Source organism: Trachemys scripta, chromosome 12 (genome assembly GCF_013100865.1).
Source record: "Trachemys scripta elegans isolate TJP31775 chromosome 12, CAS_Tse_1.0, whole genome shotgun sequence".
Taxonomy (NCBI): domain Eukaryota; kingdom Metazoa; phylum Chordata; order Testudines; family Emydidae; genus Trachemys; species Trachemys scripta.
The window spans coordinates 485,089-506,613 of NC_048309.1; the positions used below are offsets into that span (position 1 = coordinate 485,089).

Below are 21,525 nucleotides of genomic sequence, written 5' to 3' on the forward strand. Positions count from 1 at the left end.
ATTACTCTCATGCCGCTGAGCTAGGGCAGGACTCAGGGGAGCCAAGAGCCATTTATACATTACTTGGTCTTACATGCTGCTTCCACTCACTCAGGAGCCACGTTTTCAGCTCCGGACTCTGATGTTAGGTGCCCATATTTAATACACATGCATTTGCTTGTACCTGCAAATGTGAATGTGCAAGCAGCCATTTGCCTGCAGAGTCAGGCAGTTGCACTCATGTCTGCACTTGTGAAAAATGGGTACACACTCACTTGTTCTAGCACCCCTTTTGTGCACACACTGGCAGGCCAAATATTCAACCCTAAAATTCTACTGTATGTCATTTTGATCTTCCCAATCCACTGAGAATATGGGTGGAATAAGAGTTGCTCCCTCGTGTATCTGGCTTCTGCGGTGACACAATAATCCTGGGTTCATTTCAAAATCAGTTGCTATGGAAATGATAGTGATGTCACCACTTCAGCATTGTTGCAGAAAAGACATATTTGATCATCCAGTCTACTCAGCATGATGATAGGCCCAGCGTTTCCTGAGATTCAGGGCTGACAGAATGGGCTGCAGAATCTGTGTCTTCAGAGATGTGCTGCAACAGCGGAGCTTCCTTTAAAAGAACAAGGACAAACGGTTGCAGAGAAACGTTCAGAGCATGGCCTGATTGTCACTACCAGTGCCTGAGTCTGGAGACAGAAGTTATCACAGACCTAGCTGAGCTTCCCCCATTGGATACTCACTAGACTGCTCGGAGGGATCCAACAGCTAAATCCCACAAGCTCCCATCTGGCTGGGGCAGGGCAGAGTTTAGACACTGTTCCAGGCTCTGGGCCTCTCAGCACATCTCCAGGTACTGACACCCCTCTTGGCAGTCGGGACCCTGCACCCTGAAACTAATGCTGTCTGCCCCAAGCCTCCCCAACAGCTCTTGCACGTTCCCCAGAATTCCACCAAAGGTGTGAATCTTCTGGTGCACAGATTTCCTCGTCTGGGGCACGCGATAGTGACATGTACAGACTTTGCAAAGGATTCTAAAACACCATTCATCATCTGGATGATGGCAAATCCCACAGGGACGTAGCCTCCTTGCAGACCAAGTGCTGCCTGCATGAAGCTCTAGCTCGATCCTTAAGGTGGCCTGGCTGTACACTGAGTCCATGTCCATCACTGGCAGTCCTCTCATGCCACTGAAACTTTTTGGCAACCAAGTGACCATCGGTCATGTAGTGGCATTCCCTGGGAAACACATTTCAGAATTTGTTGGTCTTCCGTCAGTTGAAGACCGCTATCATGTCCCACCCCCCGCCTTAATCTTCTCTTTTCCAAACTAAACATACCCAGTTCCTTCGGCCTTTGCTCCTATGGCTGCATTCCAGCCCTCTGATCATCTGTGTCGCTCACCTCTGGATTCTTTCCAGTTTGTCTACATCCTTTGAATACAGCGGTGACCAAAATTGGATACAGTACTCTAGCGGAGGCTTAACCAGCGCTGAGCAGAGCGGTTCCTCAAATCATCATAGCAGTGCGAATATTAAATAATTCAGTTCATTGGCGGGTTGAATCCGAAGCCTAATAGTGGCAGTTTTGGTATAAAAAATATTGTTAGTGAGGATAATTTTAATTAGAAAAGTTTAACTAGCATGTTTATCCACCGCTGCTGGATGTGGTGGGGACCTGTGGGGCAGCCAGTTGCTGTCCAGGATTTCTGGGCTGTGGAACTAAGAGTTCAAGCCCACATCAACAAAAACCTCGTATCACTTTCTATCCTGCCAGCAGGTAAGAAAAGAGGAGATGCATCTTCTCATCACTGCCAAAAGCCTCAGCTACCAAAACTTCCAGCTTCCGTCAACAACAGCCTGCAGAGTTTCTCACCATCAGTACAAGAATCTGCTGCACATAGAGAACCAGGGACAGCATGGAATAATTAGAATTTAGTATCTAAATAAATAACACCAGGAAAACTACCCTGATTGGGTTATTTTCATAATTTAAAAAAATCTTTATTTTGGAATTTACTTGAAGCTGAGAAGAAATGTCAAAACGTGCCTCAGAATTCAGCACCGTTGTGCTGGAGGAATTGGGACCAGGCCTTAGAACTGGGTTCCATGTGCCTCAGTCAGTGTGACACAGTCCCTGTCTAATGTATGTTCCATCCAGGACTTTTCCATTGCATGAGCATCGGACCTCAATGGGGCCATGGAAGACAGGAACCCATGTTAAAAGTGCACAGAGCAAAGTAATACCCTGCCTATCCTGGGTCTCCAGCGATTTCTCTGGGGCAGGGAAGGAATTGGAGATTAGCTTTTCCTTTCAGTGCACTTCTGCTGAAGGCGAATATTGTTGCAGAGCATTTCTGCTGGAATTGTAATGGACTCAAGTGGATCTGCAAATACTTCTGCCCAGGTTGGCAAAGGCAACTGCCAGTCCCAGGTCCACAGCTCCTTCACTGCACGGCTGTGTTTCCATCATCTCGCTCTTGCTCTGTGTGTTTTTCCCGTCTCCTTCCTCAGTCTTTTCAGATTAATGGCATTCAGACTCCTGGAGGAAATGCAGAAAAACGGCATGTTTAATTTTAATTTAGGAAACCGTTTAGGTAGCAGCCTAGTTTCCTTGCTGCTGTCAGTCAGGTTTTCTCAAGGCTGACATCAATTAGTTTAAAAATATTGAATGTAATTTTGCCTGACACAACATATTGCAGCCACTGCAAAATATAATTTATTTTAGAAGAAGAAATAATTAAACTAATTTGCATGTCAGTCAGCTGAGCTGGAATACAGAGTAGAGTTGCAGCAGTGAAAGATGATGCTCTCTTTAAACTGATCACGCTCTTCCTTGGCATGTTCTGTCCCTCAGTCCTGGCCACTGATGACCAGCGCTATTTTTGTTTTCTGTCAGGCTCTGTTTGATGATGTCATACTTCTCTGCCTTCTCTTGCTTAGATTGACGGTCTGGCTAATATCATGAAACTGTGGTTCTTTCTGCCCATGGGTCTGTGTGTGCATGCAGCTGTATACACATTAGCACATGGCTATGCCTTCGTGGGCATGTCTGCACATGTCTCTGTGTGTGTGTCATTCCGCACGTATAGAGACACTACGTGGGGGTAAGGGGTGCTACAGAGCTCTTTGGAGCACTGGCGTGTGAGGTTTGGAGTACTTAGGAGGAGTGAATCTTGCAGTTCATTACACGTGCACTGCTATAACATCTTGATCCCACCCACCCTAGACCATTGTTGATTCTACTTATACCCCATAAGTTACAGAAAACATATCAGGAGAGTTTTTAAAAAAATCTGTTGAAGCTGCTTTTTATATTCTCCCCCCCCCCCTGTAAAACCAGGTGCCTCAGAGGGAGAGGAGAGTTTTGTAAAGAATATATTTTAGTAACCGCTTAAACAGCTTTTTTAAAAATACATTACAATGTTCTATTCAAAGGCCCAGCAGGTAGTGATGTAGCAGGGCCAAAAAGAAAAGAAATACCACGTGTCCTATGGAAGGGTCTCCAAAGATGATGCTCCCATTTCTAGCCCCAGTGTTTCTTGAGGTATCAGACCCAGGGCTAGGATGACCAGATGTCCCGATTTTATAGGGACAGTCCCGATATTTGGGGCTTTCTCTTATGTAGGCACCTATTACCCCCCACCCCGTCCCGGTTTTTCACACTTGCTGTCTGGTCACCCTACCCAGGGCCTCAAGCTTCAGTGATTTAGGGTGATTTTGGGGAGGGAGGAGGAGACCTTTGTGTGGCCGGCGATTTTTTTTTTTAATGGCATGTCTTTGAAGTTGCTCAGAGGCATGGAACGTTATTGATAGCTCTGGGGGAGACGAGTCCGCAGGCAGAGGGCAGGTGAGGCCGACACAGGTGCTCAGTAAATGTATCTCAGCACATGGATATCTCCACCACCCATGCACAGTATATTTCCTCAGACTCCTTGTCTTTGCAGCTGTGATGATAGGAGGAGTTTGTGCTGTTCTCTCTGACTCTAAATATCAGCATACGCTGATTGCAACCTCAGCTAAGGGCTGCAAGCTCATTCCATAAGGATGGCAGCGTAGGAAACATGCTGTCTTCTGACTGGTTTGGAAAGATTTAAATATCCTGGGTTAAGATCTGGCTCCTTGGGGTGCACATCTGTCTTTTTCTTAAACGTGTCTGTGCAGTGCCAAGCACATGGTGTCTCTAGCACTGTAGAAATACATAAGAATGATTAAGAATAGTCATGATAATGAATGCTCTGTTGCCCACTAATTGTGTGTGCTCTGAATGGGTGATGGGAGTCAGGGTAAGGTTAGGAGGGAGACGAGGAGAGATCTGAGTGTCTCTCTTCCTCCTCTCATCCTTTCTTTCTGCCTTTTCTCATCTCCTTCTCTGTATATCACCTTCAGGGCAATGCCAGCTCACTTTAGAATCAAACTGCAGGGAAAGGTTATCCATCTTTCTGCAAGAGGAGCCAGGCTGCTGGGGAAGGAGATAAAACGCTCTCACCATATCACTTGCTGGAATCAAACCCCTCTCACTCGCTCGCTCATTTACCCCTTCAGCTGGAACCGGACACACCTCTTTACCACCCCCTCAGATTTTCTGCCTCCCAGCTCCCTCCCCACCCTGCTGCCTTTAGCATCCTTTCTTCCTAAAAGCAATTGCAGTTTATTTCGCTGCACTAACATGCTCTTAAAAATAACAAATTGTTCCAGGCTTTTAGTCACGACTTCTGCCTCCTTCCCCCCAAAACACCCATCTAATCACCAAAGCAGCAGGTCTGGGTGAGCGGAAGCGATAACAGGAGAGCAGAGAGGGGGGCGAAGGTGGGCTCTGGGGAAAGGGTTTGGGTTCTCAGATAATTATGGAGCCTTGCTCATACTTCTCTCCCCCGGGTACAACTCCACCTGACTCACAGACCAGAGTTAATTTTATCAACAAACAGGCAGCAGGCTCCTGCTTTAACAACAAGCAGTGTTCCCTCCCATGCTGGGCCTCTCCAGAGTTATAACTTCTGGGGGAACAAAGGAGCCAGAGAATGAGGGTGTTTCATTTCTGGAAGCATGTGAGGCGCTTTGGAAAGCATTAGGCCCTCAGGAGTGATTTATAATATTATAAAGAGGGATTAATGTACCTTTATGGTGCGTGCCATGGGGCAGAAACAAGCAGGAGCAAATCAGAGCTCCCAAGCTACATCCCACATGTATGAAGCTCACACAGCTTATCAGGCAGAGGTAAGTGCAGGAGTTGCCTGGCGCAGCAAGGCGCAGAGCTGCTGTTTGGGCTCCGGGGGAGCCAGGGGGGGTTCGTTTGCTCATCCTGGAATGAGAGGGCTGGCTCAGGCTGTACAAACCCATGGATAACGCAGTCATTAGAATATGTAGATAGTAGCAGCAGGAGCAGGTGGACACCAAGATGGGCTTGTGATGCTGGCAGACCAGGTGCCAGCTCATGCCAAGGTCCCCAGGTCTCCACTGAACCCTGACCAATACATGGGTGGAGTCAGTCTGGCTCACCTGGGTGTTAGTCTTGTTAAAACAGGAGTTGGAAGTATACGAATGAGTTTAGTGTTTAGATTGTATTGAAGGCTGGGGCATCGCTGCCTGGATTAATCTCACTTATAACATCCCATAGTGTAAGGTAATGCTTGAGCATTTGCATTGTAAGCCGTTGTAACTGTAACTCTCCAGGTAGGAGAGGGACATGAACCAGTGTGAAATGCTGGTCTCCAACACGTGTTACGTCCTGCCCAACAGGGAAGGCCCAGCAACACCAGATGCACTGAAGTGGAATGTTAGAGAGACACACGAGTTTGCTGCTTACTCTCCCCCTCCCCCATCTCATGAAGACGAGTCTTGCAAGTGAATTCCTCCCATCAGCTGAGTTTGCAGCTCAGAACAGAAGGGGGGAAGGGAATTAAAAGCCCCTAACAAGGAGGAACTGGATCTCATTGCTTCTTGGACTCTGCAGACAAGGTTTCTAAGGCACAAGCAAGAGACCCCCAGTGCTCAGCCTGGGTGAGCCCTAAACGCCATCTGGAGCCTGCTTATTATCTGTTCTCTTTTGAAACGAGAGGTTGTAACTCATTTGTGTGTGTATGTTGACCTGCTTTACACTGGAAAATAACTCTCATTTCCTTTTGCTATATAATCAATTCCTATTTAGTTTATTATAGGGTTGGCTCTGAGTGTGTGGTGTGCAGTTGACCTGGGGTAAGTGACTGACCCTTTGGGGCTAAAAGCAACCTGAATATTGCTGTGATTCGTGGTGCAAGCAACCAGCTATCACAATAGTAGGCTGCCTAAATGACAAGATAGACCGGAGACTCCAAGGGGCCTGCCTGTGACTCCATGCTTAGGCTGTTAGAGTCCCTGAGCAGTGTACACGTGGTAATAGGTTGGGGAAATCTATGTGCAGAACTCACAGCCAGTTTGGAGTCTGTCTCCTGCTTCCTAGCAGGGCCCTGGGGTTGGCACAGGTGGAAAGAGTTCAACGTGGCATTCGAGGAGTGCTGCGTGGCTGCCCCAGTTCAGCCAACCCCGGCTGGGGAGGGGCTCGGAACAGCAACATAAGAGCGGCCAGACTGGGTCAGACCAAAGTCCATCTAGCCCAGTACCCTGTCTTCTGACAGTGGCCAGTGCCAGGTGCCCCAAAGGGGATGAACAGAACCAGTAATCATCAAGTGACCCATCACCTGTCGCCCATTCACAGCCTCTGGCAGACAGAGGCTAGGGACACCATTCCTGCCCATCCTGTTTTATAGCCATTGATGGACCTACCCTCCATGAATTTATCTAGTTCATAGTCTTGGCCTTCACAACATCCTCTGGCAAAGAGTTCCACAGACTGACTATGCGTTGTGTGAAAAAATACTTCCTTTTGTTTGTTTCAAACCTGCTGCCTATTAATTTCATTTGGTTAGGGTGACCAGATGTCCTGATTTTATAGGGACAGTCCTGATATTTGGGGCTTTTTCTTATGTAGGTGCCAATTACCGCCCACCCGTCCCAATTTTTCACACTTGCTGTCTGGTCACCTTACATTTGGTGACCCCTAGTTCTTATGTTATGAGATGGAGTGAACAACACTTCCTTATTTACTTTCTCCACACCTTTATAGACCTCAGTCATATCTAGGGTGACCAGATGTCCCAATTTATAGGGACAGTCCCGATTTTGGGGTCTTTTTCTTATATAGGCTCCTATTAGCCCCCACCCCCATCCCGATTTTTGCTGTCTGGTCACCCTAATCATATCCCCCCTTAGTCGTCTCTTTTCCAAGCTGAAAAGTCCCAGTCTTATTAATCTCTCCTCATATGGAATCCGTTCCATACCCTTAATCATTTTTGTCATTTCTGAACCTTTCCAATTCCAATATATCATTTTTGAGATGGGGCAACCACATCTGCATGCAGTATTCAACACACCAGGGTCAGACATGGGGCAGGTCTCTGAGGGGGCAGAACCAAAGAACCCCTGGAGACGTATCGCCAGTCTGAAATGCAGCTGAGCCCTGTTCCCTGTCTATGCACCCCTGTTCTGACACGGGCATTACAGCCTCAGGGCCTGGAGCAACAGCTCTTGAAATGACTAATGCTGACCAGGGCCGAGTGAAACCAAACTGATGGATCTTCCCACTTGTGCATCTGGGTTTCTCTCCGTAAGATGGGAATTGCCCCAATGTTTAGTTGCTCTGGAAGAATTTTTACATAACACTCCCCTTCTTTCCTTGAGAGGAAGAGTGATGTCTCTGGGAGAGAGAGACTGAGTCCTCCCCACAACCTGGCATGTCCTGGAGATCCCAGTGCTGAGTGAGTGGGGAGTGGAAAGGCCTTTTCTGCCCCTCTTTGGTTCAGCATTTATTTGCAACCACTGGGAACAGCTGTGAGCTGCTATGGGTCGTGGTGTCTGCTGCACACTGGGGGTCTCTTTCCCTAGAGCTGGGCAGTGCTGTTTCCGCCAATCTCCGATTTCCCCCCCCCTCCCTCTGCCAGACTGAGGGAGGGGCCTGGATGAAAGCCAGTTGGCTTAAATACCAGACAGATACAGCAGAGGTGTGATACTTTTTGGCAAGGGGAGAAGCTTGAGGAACTGGTGAAACGTGTGAGTGAGGGCATCTGCTCAGCTATTGCCAAAGGGGTTCGTCACCCTGAGCTCTGCCCAGCCTGAATGTAATGGGGAGAAATGCCTCTGCCAGGAGTTTGCATTCTCTTCTCTCAGACTTTGCCCCAGCCATCAGTGCCTCGAAGCCCTGTGCTAGATGACCGCAGCGAGCTGGCCCTTGGACTGCCTTAGAATCTCTCTATCCAGGACTTACATAGCTCCCATCATCATCATATCTGGGGCCTCCCAAAGATTTAAAAATAGAATTAACGTTGGCAACCTCTCTCTGTCTCCCAGTTGCCAGTCTGTTGGGAGCACAGCTTGACTGGTTTATAGCATTGATTTTAACAGTGCGTGTGTGTACCTATGGGAAGAGCTTATTGCAGGAAAACTGAATCTCAGAGCTGAGTTTTGCATTTAGCTCCGGACCTGGTGAAACTCTTCTCTCTTGTGGCACTGAGTTCCATAGTCCAAGTCTGGCTCCCATAAGGACATACCTCCTGCACTCACAAGCCTCCCGTTAACAATTAACAGCTTCCTGGTTCCAGTGGGACGTAACTGTCCTGGAGGTCATGGTCGGAGACCGTGGTTATCTCTGAGATCTAGGTGTAGTCCCTGGACACCATCTGTAAGTGCACTTTCCCTTCCCCCTCTCCCCCCCATCCTTCTGAGCAGGGCACACTCATGCAGACACATTACCTGTGCCCGGTGCTCTGCACTGACTGCCAGGTCACACCCAGGTAAGATTCCAGGTGCCAGTGATTATCTACAAACCCATCATTCTTGTAGAGCTCAAAGCAATGCACACAGGAGCCCTGGGGCCAAGGACCTGGAATTCTAACGAATGTCCAGGCACGGGCTGGGGAGTGGGGAGCAGCAGGAAGGGACTGAATGTGACACATAGAATGGGGTTTGTTAATGCCACGATTTTTGTATTGATTTGTAACTCTCTCCCGTTCCAACTGCGCTTTCATTTCAGCTTTACTTCAGGTGATGCCTTCAGCCCTTGATGGTCTAGTCTCACAGATCCCCTCTGCCTAGGCCCACATCTGTCAGTCTCAAGAGTGAAGCTTGTGGGAGCTGGCCAGGGGGTAGATCTTCACCATTGTATCGGTGGCAGGTTCTTGCCACTGGAATTCACATGCACCATAAAAGCTGGCGCTTGCTGACAGAGGCACCTTGTTAGCTGCCGTCCTCAGCAGTTGAGTCTCACACGTGGAAATTCGGCTGGTGCTGCTGAGGGATGCTGTACAGATGCTGCTGAATTGTGGGGGAAATGTTTGCATCACACTTGAGCTAATGTGCGTACCAGGCAGCTGGAAGGTGTGTTGATGGTTGTGTTAGAAATCGAATAAATACTTAGGGTGGGGCTCTCACACCTGGGGAGTCACCTGTGTGACTGACCACAGGGGTTGCTGACAGAACAAAGAGATGGGATAAGTTCCCTGCTGCTGGCAGAGGACGCTCACCAACGACGCTGTGTGTTGGTTTTGTTTCAGACAATCATTCCCAGGTGTCTAGAGCATCTCTGCGTATCCGAATCCTGGATGTGAACGACAACCCACCCGAGCTGGCCACTCCATACGAGGCTGCGGTATGTGAAGATGCCAAGCCCGGCCAGGTAATCAGAACGCCTGGCTCCCAGTCAGCATTGTGCCACGTGCAGTGTTTGCGTATGAAACATCTGCATTAGGCCTGGCACATCCTGACCGGGTGTCTGTGTATCTGGAAAGCGCACGCAGCTGTGAGGCCCGCCTCAGGGTTAAGGAGTTGACACTGTTCTCTGACTGCTCAGGTCAGGACAGGACTTCACCCTGATGGAGTGTGACTTTGGGGGCAATTTTCTTCTCAAAACTACTCTGGCAGCCACTGCTTGTGGAGCTGCGACTGCCTCTCCCTCCAGGGGAGCTGACCCTTCAGGGAGAGAAGGGTGCTGTGTGCCTGGGGGCGGTGGGAGTGGGAGCAATGCCTTTCCCTTCCTGCCCAGCTGCAGGTGCGTGGAAGGAGCTGAATAGCTGAATCTGATGGCACTGGCAAAGGTTTTCCATCTCTCTTGAGGGAGATGCTGCCCATTCCAGTGCTGCGAGGAGTCCCCAGGCAGAGACCTCTCCCTCAGCCCCAAGGAAGCAGCTCTGACCTCTGCTTTCTTCTTGTAGCTAATTCAGACAATAAGTGTCGTGGATCGTGATGAGCCTCAGAGTGGCCATCGCTTCTACTTCACACTGGCCCCGGAAGCCACTGACAACCACCACTTTTCTCTGCTGGATATCCAGGGTGAGTCGTCCTCCTTCCCGCTCATCAATTCCCTTCTGCCCTATTCTCCCTTCCTCTCCAATTGGTGGCTGCATGGCCTGGGACCTGTGCCAAGAACGGGGAGCAGGAAAGGCTGGTCACCATGGGAAGTGCTGTGGGATGCAGCAGGCTCCCCGGACTGTTCCCCCGCAGACCTTTCACCTCTGATCGATGCAGATCCAGCCCTTCTCAAGCAGCTGCCTCAGCCACACAGGCCCTTCTTAGGAGCCTGTCCCACCAGAATTCTTTGCTGGCAAAGAGCAGGAGCTCTCACGAGCCTCTGTGTGTCTGGCTGCTGCAGGCTGCACCTCACTCCTTCCTAGCCAGCAGATTCTCAGCTCCTGTTCGGTGCTCTGTGGCTCTGACGTTGGGGGGCCTGTTTTCCTTTCTCAGTCCTGCAGAGAGAGCACAGCCTCACCATTATGTATATTTGATTTCCCCCACACGCAGTGAAGCAGCCCCCACCCAGAGCAGAGACACACTGAGCAGAATAGCAGACCATGCCCCTGGAAAAGATGCACTGAGAGGCTGGGGGCTTCACCCTAAGCGATTAATCGCACTGTTAATAATAGAATATCATTTGTTTAAATATTTTTGGATGTTTTCTACATTTTCAAATATATTGATTTCAATTACAACACAGAATACAAAGTGTACAGGACTCACTTTATATTTATTTTTTATTACAAGTCTTTGCACTGTAAAAAAACAAAAGAAATGGCATTTTTCAATTCACCTAATACAAGTACTGTAGAGCAATCTCTTTATCATGGAAGTTGAACTTACAAATGTAGAATTATGTACAAAAAAACTGCATTCAAAAATAAAACAGTGTAAAATTTTAGGGCCTGCAAGTCCACTCAGTCCTACTTCTTGTTCAGCCAATCGCTCAGACAAACAAGTTTGTTTACATTTGCAGGAGATAATGCTGCCCGCTTCTTGAAAGTGAGAACAGGCGTTCTCATGGCACTATGGTAGCCAGCGTCCCAAGATATTTACATGCCAGATGCGCTAAAGATTCATATGTCCCTTCATGCTTCAACCACCATTCCAGAGGTCATGGGTCCATGCTGATGATAGGTTCTGCTTGATAACAATCCAAAGCAGTGCGGACCAACACATGTTCATTTTCATCATCTGAGTCAGATGCCACCAGCAGAAGGCTGATTTTCTTTTTTGGTGGTTTAAGTTCTGTAGTTTCCGCATCGGAGTATTGCTCTTTTAAGACTTCTGAAAGCATGTTCCACACCTCATCCCTCTCAGATTTTGGAAGGCACTTCAGATTCTTAAACCTTGGGTTGAGTGCTGTAACTATCTTTAGAAATCTCACATTGGTACCTTCTTTGCGTTTTGTCAAATCTGCTGTGAAAGTGTTCTTAAAATGAACATGTGCTGGATCATCATACGAGACTGCTATAACATGAAATATATGGCAGAATGCGGGTAAAACAGAGCAGGGGACATACAATTCTCCCCCAAGGAGTTCAGTCACAAATTTAATTAACGCATTATTTTTTTAACGAGCATCATCAGCATGGAAGCATGTCCTCTGGAATGGTGGCCGAAGCATGAAGGGGCATACGAATGTTTAGCATATCTGACATGTAAACACCTTGCAATGTCGGCTACAAAAGGGCCATGCAAATGCCTGTTCTGACTTTTAGGTAACATTGTAAACAAGAAGAGGGCAGCATTATCTCCTGTAAATGTAAACAAACTTGTTTGTCTTAGCGATTGGCTGAACAAGAAGTAGGATTGAGTGGACTTGTAGGCTCTAAAGTTTTACATTGTTTTGTTTTTGGGTGCGGTTATGTAACCAAAAAAAATCTACATTTGTAAATTGCACTTTCACAACAAAGGGATTGCACTTCAGTACTTGTATGAGGTGAATAGAAAAACTATTTCTTTTGATTATCATTTTTACAGTGCAATATTTGTAATAAAAATAATATACACTTTGATTTCAATTACAACACAGAATACAATATATATGAAAATGTAGAAAAACATCTAAAATATTAAATAAATTTCAATTGGTATACTATTGTTTAACAGTGCGATTAAAACTGCGATTAATCGTGATTGGTTTTTTTGAGTTAATTGCGTGAGTTAACTGCGATTACTCAACAGCCCTAGAAAAAAACACACACGAGTGACACCGACAGAAGCACTGGTGAGGACAGTGCTATGTCAGCAGAGACGCTCTCCCATCAGCACAGAGCAGCTACACAAGCGATCGTGTAGTGTTACAGCTGTGCTGCTGTCAGTGCGCGAGTGTAGACATGGCCTAAGACATGTCAGTCTATTGCTTTTTGGAGCGTAAGGAGTTACCAGCTCACATTACTCTGCCAGTCTGTCCAGTCTCTTATAGCACCTCTGGCACTGTCTGCCATGGTTAGTGCTTCAGGGGGAGGTGGAAACAACCACAACATGCATGGCCAATTGTTCAGAGCTGGCAGGAAAAAACCCTGCTTTTGTCTGCAGCTTGTCAGGGTGTGCCCTGAAACCCGAGATCTTTTCACACTGAGGCTTGGTCTACACTGCCAATTGAAGGACAAAACTTTTTTGTCGTTCACAGGTGCTTAAAAAAGCCCCGCCCTGCCCTGAAAGACACAAGTTTTGCCACGGCAAGTGGCAGTATAAATGGCTTGTTTTTGGCAGGAGTGCTCTCCTGTTGACAACGCAAACTCAGCTCAGGGGTGGACGTATTTTGTCAGCAAAAGTGCTGACAAACAGTGTTTACACTTCCCGACTTTTAGCGACACAGCTGTGTCACTAAAAGCTGTGTAGTGTAGACAAAACCTTAGCTTACCGCCGGGCCTACACTACAGACTTCTGCTGGCATAGCTCTGTTGGCTGGGGTGTGAAGAGATATGGTCCCTGATCGACTGGTCTTAGCCTACAAACCTCCCAACACTGTTAATAGTCTGCCAGAGTAACTGACTCAAGGGGCCTCCTGCGGCATGGGTTCCACCCGCTCCCTCTGTGGTGCACTAAGAAGCATTTCCTTTCATTGGGTCTGACTGTTCTGCTCTTTCACTTCATCTCAGCAAGCGTCTCTTTGGAGGGCTTGGTCAGCTGATGATTCAGAATCTCTCTGCCAGTCCCTGCTAACTCTCCTCTACCGCACGCCAAATAACTCCGGCACTCAAGCTCCTTGCCACCTGTTCAGTCTTGCCATTTGGCTAACCCTCCACTGCCCTTCTCAGGACTCAGATGACATGACCTAGACTGCCCCTTTACAGACTGTCAAAATCATGTTTTCAGCATTATATTTTTTCTCTTTTAAAAATACATCCCAGAATGCAATTTTCTTCTCTCCCTGCTGCTGTATGCCGGGCAGACATGCTATCCTCTGTCTGTTCAAGCTGTGTGATCTCAGCAGCTTCCGGCGTTTAGCAGAGACCGGACGAAAGGCTAGTGGGACTCTGAAGGTGAGAGCTGTGGGGGTGGGTGCAGCTGCCTGATATGACCTAAGTCTGATGCATAAGGGAGGAGTGGAGCCATCACGTGTTGCTGCTTGCTGCTGCTAGTTATCTGAGCTGCTCCAGTGGCATCTCATGGTCAAACATAGGTGGGTCTGGTACCACTGGAGAGAGTCCCATGGTGAAAAGAGCAGACATGAGTTCTCCATCCAGGGGCCCAGAGGTGCTGTCTGTGGGCACTGATGTGGTTCATTAAGTCTAGGAGACTTGCCCCAAGAGTCATTGTCTGCTATCTCTGTTAGAGCAGCATGCATCCGAAGAAGTGGGTATTCACCCACGAAAGCTCATGCTCCTATACGTCTGTTAGTCTATAAAGTGCCACAGGACTCTTTCTGCTTTTACAGATCCAGACTAACACGGCTACCCCTCTGACAACTATCTCTGTTAAGAAATTCACACCCTCTAGGGGCATGTGGACAGCAGAACCCCAGTGTCAGAGTGTCTGGCCTCACAAAGACGGTAGATGCGTGGGCCCAATAGATCCCATGTTGCATTTGGGGTGAGCTGAAATATTAGGGTTGCTGCATGCATGTCCTGCCTTCTGCCATTCTGAGTGTTCATTTCTGGTTCTGATGCACTGAGTAGCGTGGGGATGGGACGGGCAAGGGCCACCAGGGCTGTCATGTTGTTGGGCCTGGTCTCAGCAGATCTGGGGTCTCGTTGATAGTCATGGGCTTACTTACTGTTGATTTGGCATTAAAGACTATGAGCTTCATGTCCCTGTATTTGCCTGGGAAGATGCACTCTGGAGAGGTGGAGGGTGCTGCCTGGAATCAGATAAAGTTTCCTATTGGTTGACTGACATTTCTGCTGAGTCCAACTGCGAATTGTAAGTGGATCTGGGGGATACCTGCCATATTGCAGGCTCAGCTAGGAACCCAAGTGTCTGGGGGCATCTTAAAACCCTTCTACTAAACATTTACCTTCCATTTACCCCCTGAAGCTTGCCCACTAGCCAAAGGCACCATGTTGGAGGGAGACAAAACAAAAGGTAAAGGAAGTTTTCAAAAAATGAAGCCACCTCCATTTTTGCAGCCTTCATCTCCCCATAACTTGATCCAATTTGCCTTCCAGAAGAACTCTATTCCCTCCTAAAATCCTGTCTATGACATTTCAGGCAGATTGGTTTGGTTTTGGCCTAGTTCAGAGCATCAAAATCCAGGTTGCAATTAAAAGCTTCACTCTTAACTGTGGAGAAACTAATGTCTCTTCACTGTATGTTAAATACACTGGTCCAATTCCTGACCCGAGGTGACCCTCAATTAACCTCTCTCCACTCTTGGGGCAGCTACTCATGGAGTCTCTTTGTTTTTTTATCATCTAACCAGGTTTTAATCCTCCACAAGATTTGCCCCATGCCCTATGTTTTTTTCCTTCATAGCCTGTTATGAGACCTTATCAAAAACTTTTTGAACTCCAAGTAAATTATATCCACCTGTGTCTATTACATCATTAATGTCTTCTAAATGTTCTGACAGGCTGAGATGCAGGATTCTCCCCCATGGGAGCCAGGGCTGTTTGACACAGGTTACACTTATCCAAGCATATTCCCTGATAGGAGGTTGCTCTGTAGCTCCCTGCCTCCGCTGTGGCTCTTTGCTGCATTAGTTATTTTCCAACCTCATTTTCATGCGTATAAATATTTCAGATGATCAGAGCTTGGCAAAAGCCGCCCTCTTCCCCCAGTGTGTGGGCATTTGTGCTCCATGTTCATGCTGCTCTGGGCTTCTCCACCAACGGATTTCAAACCAAGAGGAACCCGGGGATTCGGGCAGCCCTGGACTTGCTTGCACCCAGCTCCTTCTCCAGACACTCTGCTCTGACACTGCAAAGGATTGCTGATTCCTCAGAGAGCACAATGAGGCTCACTCTGCTGGAGCAAATTAATCTGAGTGATCGCCGAAACTTTCCTTGTGACATCTCACTAAACAAGGAGTAAAAGCCAGCATCACCCAGCACCTCTCTGCCTTGGTTGGAAACAAGCTTTAATTGCAGGGCTTGTTCCGAGGGCTCTTGGAGACCCTGGCGTACGCGTCGCTGAGCAATGGCTTATTAGATAATAAGAACCGGAAGCTGCTGGTGGATGTATTATTACTGCGCTCTTTCACTCTGTCTCCTCTCCTTTGCTTCTGTCCAATTCCCCCTCTTCACCCTCTCCCCCCGCCCCACCAATCTAATTTCCCCAGCACACTCTTCTTTGGTTCCCTTCCGGTCCTGCTCATTCCCTTGCTATAGCCTCCTTCAGTTTCTCTCTCCCCCTTCTTGCGGTCTCTCTCCCGGGCTCGGCCCCTCTTGCACTCTGTCTCCTTCTCTATATAAATATCAGTGGTGACAAACTGCTACCCACCAGCCCATCTGTTTCTTTGTACAAATTTGTAGCCCGTTTTGAAACGTGATTTATAAATATTGCTTCTGCAGCCAAGGAGTGACACTGATGGATGTCAGCACAGATGGATTCACTAAGCTCTTGGTTAAATCTTTTTGCACCTACTTCTCTCACTTCCTGTTAGGCAGCAGAAAGCAACATCAGGAGCGTAACTCATCCTCTCAGCATGACAGGGACCAAAATCCTCTCAGGAAATGTTCTCCATCTTTGACCCTGTATAAGAGTTTGTCAGGCTGAGCAGAGAGACTCCTGGCAGAGACAGTGGGATTTTGATGAGGGACTGGATGGGATTAGGAGGCTGTGGTCAGCAGAGCATTAGATTTTCAGCTATTAGAAAGTGACATTTGTTTGCACACACCAAATGCCAAATTGTCCTACTGGTGGCAGAATGCAAAGGTATTGTCCCTAGCTGCAAGTGGGGATCGGCATGCCTCTATTCTAATAGCTGAGAGAAGCTTCCAGGGATCCTACAGAGATGTGCTAGAGCTGAGAACTGCTGGGATATGCCTAAACCTAATAGGGGAGGGATGGAAGATGGCCCCTGAGCCGTAGCATCTAACCCAGTTAAAATTATACTCCGCAGAAGATGGCAAAACACCAGCGAAAACAGAAGGGCCCAGAGTGAAAATTATTTCCTTTTAAAAATTAATGGCCCAGATCCTGCCCCCACTTCTGCAGGCAGGCCTGGCAGCTGAGCAGCCGAGAGAGGGGCAGGATGCTGAGAGTTAATGCAGGCGGGTTCTGACTACCCAGAGTGCACCCTGTGGAGGCTCCATGGACAGCGGTTCTTGAGGCAGGCCCAGGGAGATGGGACAGTCCGCCCTTCGGATCCACAGTTAGGCATCTCCCTTGCCCCACCCCCTGCATGGGTGTGCTCTGGAGGGGTGTCTCTGCCCTCCTAGCCGAACCTCACCCCCATGGGACTATTTACATGGGCTTTGCAGAGGGGAGTGGGGCTGGGCCAATAGCTTTGCTCACAACCACTACACACGAGCCAGGAGAGGAGGCAGTATACTGTGTGGTGAGGGTGGGGAGCCCCTTCCCCAGCCTAGAAACCCCCACAGGAGCAGACCAGACACACTCCTGCACTCCCTTGAGTGCTTAAGGGGAGTCGGTCACCATGCCTCCCGTGGAGATGAGGTCATGGCTCAGCCCGTCCTCTTACATACATGCCACAATTGTCAGCAGGCTTTTGGGAGCCGGAGTGCTGCAGGACGTGGTGTCTCCAGGCATCCCTGAGCCATCTTGCCTATGGCAGCATGATGTCTCCTGGGCCTCCTCCTGCCATCCCCAGAGCCAGCTCCCTCTGGGTGTTCAGGCAGGAGGTTGCTCTCTGTAATTTGCCAGGACAGTGATTTGGCCATAGTCCCGAGATGGGCCTGGCTAGTGATCGGTGACCCCAGACAGCATCCAGCAGAGAGAGGACATGCAGGAGACATTACGGCCAGTGGCCATGGATGGGAGAGTGCCCAACCAGGCAGGACTCAGAGTCAGAATGACAAAAGCCCCGTCAGGGCCCAGCCCAGCCTATCCCTCAGAGGCCAGGGTCTGTCCCTGCCATCCTGTCCCCCAGGGGCCAGGCGGAGCTGCACCCTGCAGTCCATTCTCCAGGGCTCTCTCCAGCACTGCATTCAATGGCCCAAGTGATGGCACTCCCTCTCGGGGGGTCTCTGGCATGCAGGGCTTGTCTACGCTGTGCCACAGTGGTGCCTACGGGGCCAGTGGGACAAGAGGGTGTGAACTTTTTCACTAGGAGGGTGGTGAAGCACTGGAATGGGTTACCTAGGGAGGTGGTGGAATCTCCTTCCTTAGAGGTTTTTAAGGTCAGGCTTGACAAAGCCCTGGCTGGGATGATTTAGTTGGGGAGTGGTCCTGCTTTGAGCAGGGGGTGGGACTAGATGACCTCCTGAGGTCCCTCCCAACCCTGATATTCTATGGTTCTATGATTCTATGAACCAGGAGCAAAGGGCTGACATAAAGCAAAGGAAAATGGAGTCTGAGTCTGGCTATGTCCATGCCATGCCACAGTGCGGCCTACAGGGGTGTGAATTGCTGGGCACACCGAAGCGTGACACTGTTTGAACAAGGGCGACTTTAACGTGAAGAAGGTACCGTTTAGTTTGTGCCCACAGCGTCCACATGGCCCAGTTAGAGCTCAGCGGTTTGGTGTGCTGTGTAATTGACACCCCCCCACCCCGTAGTCCGTGCTGTGGGGCAGCCGCACAATGTAGACATCACATCGCCTCAGGCCCCATTTTCCTTTGCTGCTGTCACCCTTTGCTCCTAGTTTATACCCCTGTGTCCCACTCTGAACAGTTCCCCACGCCGCTCCCCCGCAGGCACGTTTACTCTCTTAGCAGAGCTGCCGGTTCTCATTAGCTGGCTCTGCATCCTTATTCGGCCCCTCCGGCCCTCTTGGTATTTGTGTTGCTTTTCTCTGAACCTTCCAATTAATCAGCCTCATTCTGGATCTGAGGTTTCCAGCCCTGAACGCAAGATCCAGGGGCCATTTTGCAGGCCCTTCACAGAGAGGGACAATCCGCTCCCTGCTGAGATGTGATACCTCTGCATGTGCAGCCCCAAGTCGCCCACAGTAACCACCTGCACCTCCCAATGCATGGAGCAAGTGCAGTGGGGGGGCAGCAGACTGGAGAGAAGAGGCCACTCTGAGCCATGCTGTGCTAGAAGGAGATTGAAACCGGCCCTGGGACTTCATCATTGCAGCGCAGCCGCTGTCCTTATTCTGCAGCACCAGAAACACAAGCCAGGAAGTGCAGAAGCTCCAACATTTTACCCTCAGCCCTACTTTCAGCCCCACCATCCCATGCTTCAGAGCCAGCATTCGCTAAATCGCTAGCGCTGAATCCGGGCCGCTAATCCACCGGCAGCTGGAACAGCGGGCAAAGCCCCCCCTTCCTCTGCCACCCTCCCTGCAGGCTCCAGGCGGCTGGGCCCCACAGGGGGTCACAGAGCAGAGGGGAGAGACAGTCTCCTGCCCTCCATGCTTCAGCCCATGGAGCCTGAAAAGTCACCGAGGGGCTCCCTGCTTGGGGCACGGATGCTAGGGCTGGTCTGGAGTCTCACAGGGGCCCAGCCAGCCATGAGCTTGATCTATGAGGGTGTGAATAAAAAAGTGAGAGAAGAGCCACATCCCCAGACACAGCCTGCCCCACCCAGGGGCCAGGCCTTGCTGTAGGACATGTCACTTCCCCCCCTCCCCGAGGCGTGTGGCCCTGGTCCCCAGACACGACCCACCCAGGNGTCACTTCCCCCCCTCCCCGAGGCGTGTGGCCCTGGTCCCCAGACACGACCCACCCAGGGGCCAGGCCTTGCTGTAGGACATGTCCCTTCTCCCCCCTCCCCGAGGCGTGTGGCCCTGGTCCCCAGACATGACCCACCCAGGGGCCAGGCCTTGCTGTAGGACATGTCCCTTCCCCCCCTCCCCGAGGCGTGTGGCCCTGGTCACCAGACACGACCCACCCAGGGGCCAGGCCTTGCTGCGGGACATGTCCCTTCTCCCCCATCCCAAGGCGTGTGGCCCGGTCCCCAGACACGACCCACCAAGGGGCCTTTTAAATAAGGACCCAGATTAATATTCCCATTCCTCCTGCCCTCTCCACACTCGCTGCTTCATACACACCCACTCTGCCACACACACTCTGTTGCTACGATCGACCCAGCTTCCTTGGCTGAGCCCTGGTTGCCCTCCAGAAATGCTGATGCTTGATCAGAGAAAGAAAGGGCCTAAAGCGAAGGGACCAGTAGGGGACTATTTGCTTTGGCTGACTTACTGCTTATCCTGTCTGTGAGATCCAGGGGCTTTGGTAATTAATGGTTCACTCGTTTGCTGCGGCTCCTCCTGAGTGTTTGCAGGGCGCTCACTCACTTTACTGCTGAGTTGCAAAACCGCGAGTCGGGCGGAGCTCATTGAGCGCTTACTCACGTTCTGTGCCAGCTTCTTTGTTGTATTGTTCTGACCCAGTCCCCATACAAGCTCCTATCCCACAGGACTTTCAGAGTCCATCCTGACAAAGCCACATGGGCCCTGTTCTTCTAACACCGCAGAGTGAGCCTGCTTCACTCATAGCACCATCTGCTAGCGCTGGGTTGAAAGATGAAGCTTTGAAGTGAACCTTTCCAGCGGTGCGACATTGTTCTACACTCCTCACAGAAGCACAGCCAGTGGGTGGCCATGTCCAGAAGGAAGCAGAATAACAGTCGAGCTGCCTAAAGGCAAAGATAGAATGGAAAAAGCTGACTTTCTGCCCCGTCCAGTCTGTGGCCTTCCAGATGTTGTTGCCATCCTAGGACTCCTGCCTCTCCTCTGCTGGCTCTGCCTGGCCTGAGCAAATTGATTCGAGAAGCATTTGAGACAATTATGGCCAAAAATCATGTTCTCCAAGAAATACTAACTGCATTGGAAGGGAGAGTAGAGGGAATCTCATCTCAGCAGCCTGGAAAGTCTGGTAGCTAATACGGAGTGACACATGGAGCCTACCGACTCCAAAGCTTAGGGGCTAGACAAGCAGATGTCTCAACTCTCTAAAGGTCTAATTAAGAGCAGCATAATGGGTGATGGAAGACTTGGAAATCTGAACAATCAGGATTCGGGGAGTGCCTGAGGATAGAGGTAACAGATACTCCAGCTCCAGTGGAGATTCCGTTACCCACTCTGCATGACATAGAAACTGATCTGACAGAGAAGGAAAGGGAGCACTTCATCCCCACCCAGGCAAAGAAAAGGGCAATGGGGCCAGAGCAATAATGGTCCCTGAAACTCAGAGAATTTTAGGTAAGGAAGAAGTAAAATGCAAACAATCAAGAATTCTTTCCCACCGGACCTGAGCCCTGCCACAGAAGTCAGAGAAGGGAATTTTATTCTTTTCAGAGAAACCTTTAAGGCAGAGGGAAGCTACAACTGCATTATGGTTGCCTACTGACCTGGGAGTTATATACTGTAAAAAGTCTGCATGTCCTGGGATGCTAAAGCTGTGGAACAGCTGTTGGAGAAGGGGAAGACAGATGCTTATTCTGGCCCGGCGAGTGCAGGAGGACCGTGGATCTGAAAATCCAACCCGGAGATTTGATTGCTCTCATCTGCTTTCTTTTTTCTCCTATTTTAGATTGACTTATGAAAAAAGAGCTATTGCTGCCATCAGCAGAGTTTGTTTGCAGAAAGACTCTGAGAGACTTACCTGTTTTACTATACCTGGTTATGACATGTGACATGGTTATCACTGTGAATAGCTTGTGTTCCCAAACTTTCCTGTTCTGTACCAGTAACAAG

General features: G+C 49.4%; 1 protein-coding gene across 1 annotated transcript in view; it reads left to right on the forward strand.

Annotated features, from left to right (window-relative positions):
• CDH22 (cadherin 22) overlaps nt 1–21,525 on the forward strand; it is a 162,892-nt gene that overhangs the window by 127,832 nt on the left and 13,535 nt on the right. Inside the window, exons 9-10 of the mRNA XM_034787414.1 lie at nt 9,575–9,696; nt 10,232–10,349. Coding sequence (XP_034643305.1) covers nt 9,575–9,696; nt 10,232–10,349 — 240 coding nt within the window. The remainder of the gene's footprint in view (nt 1–9,574; nt 9,697–10,231; nt 10,350–21,525) is intronic.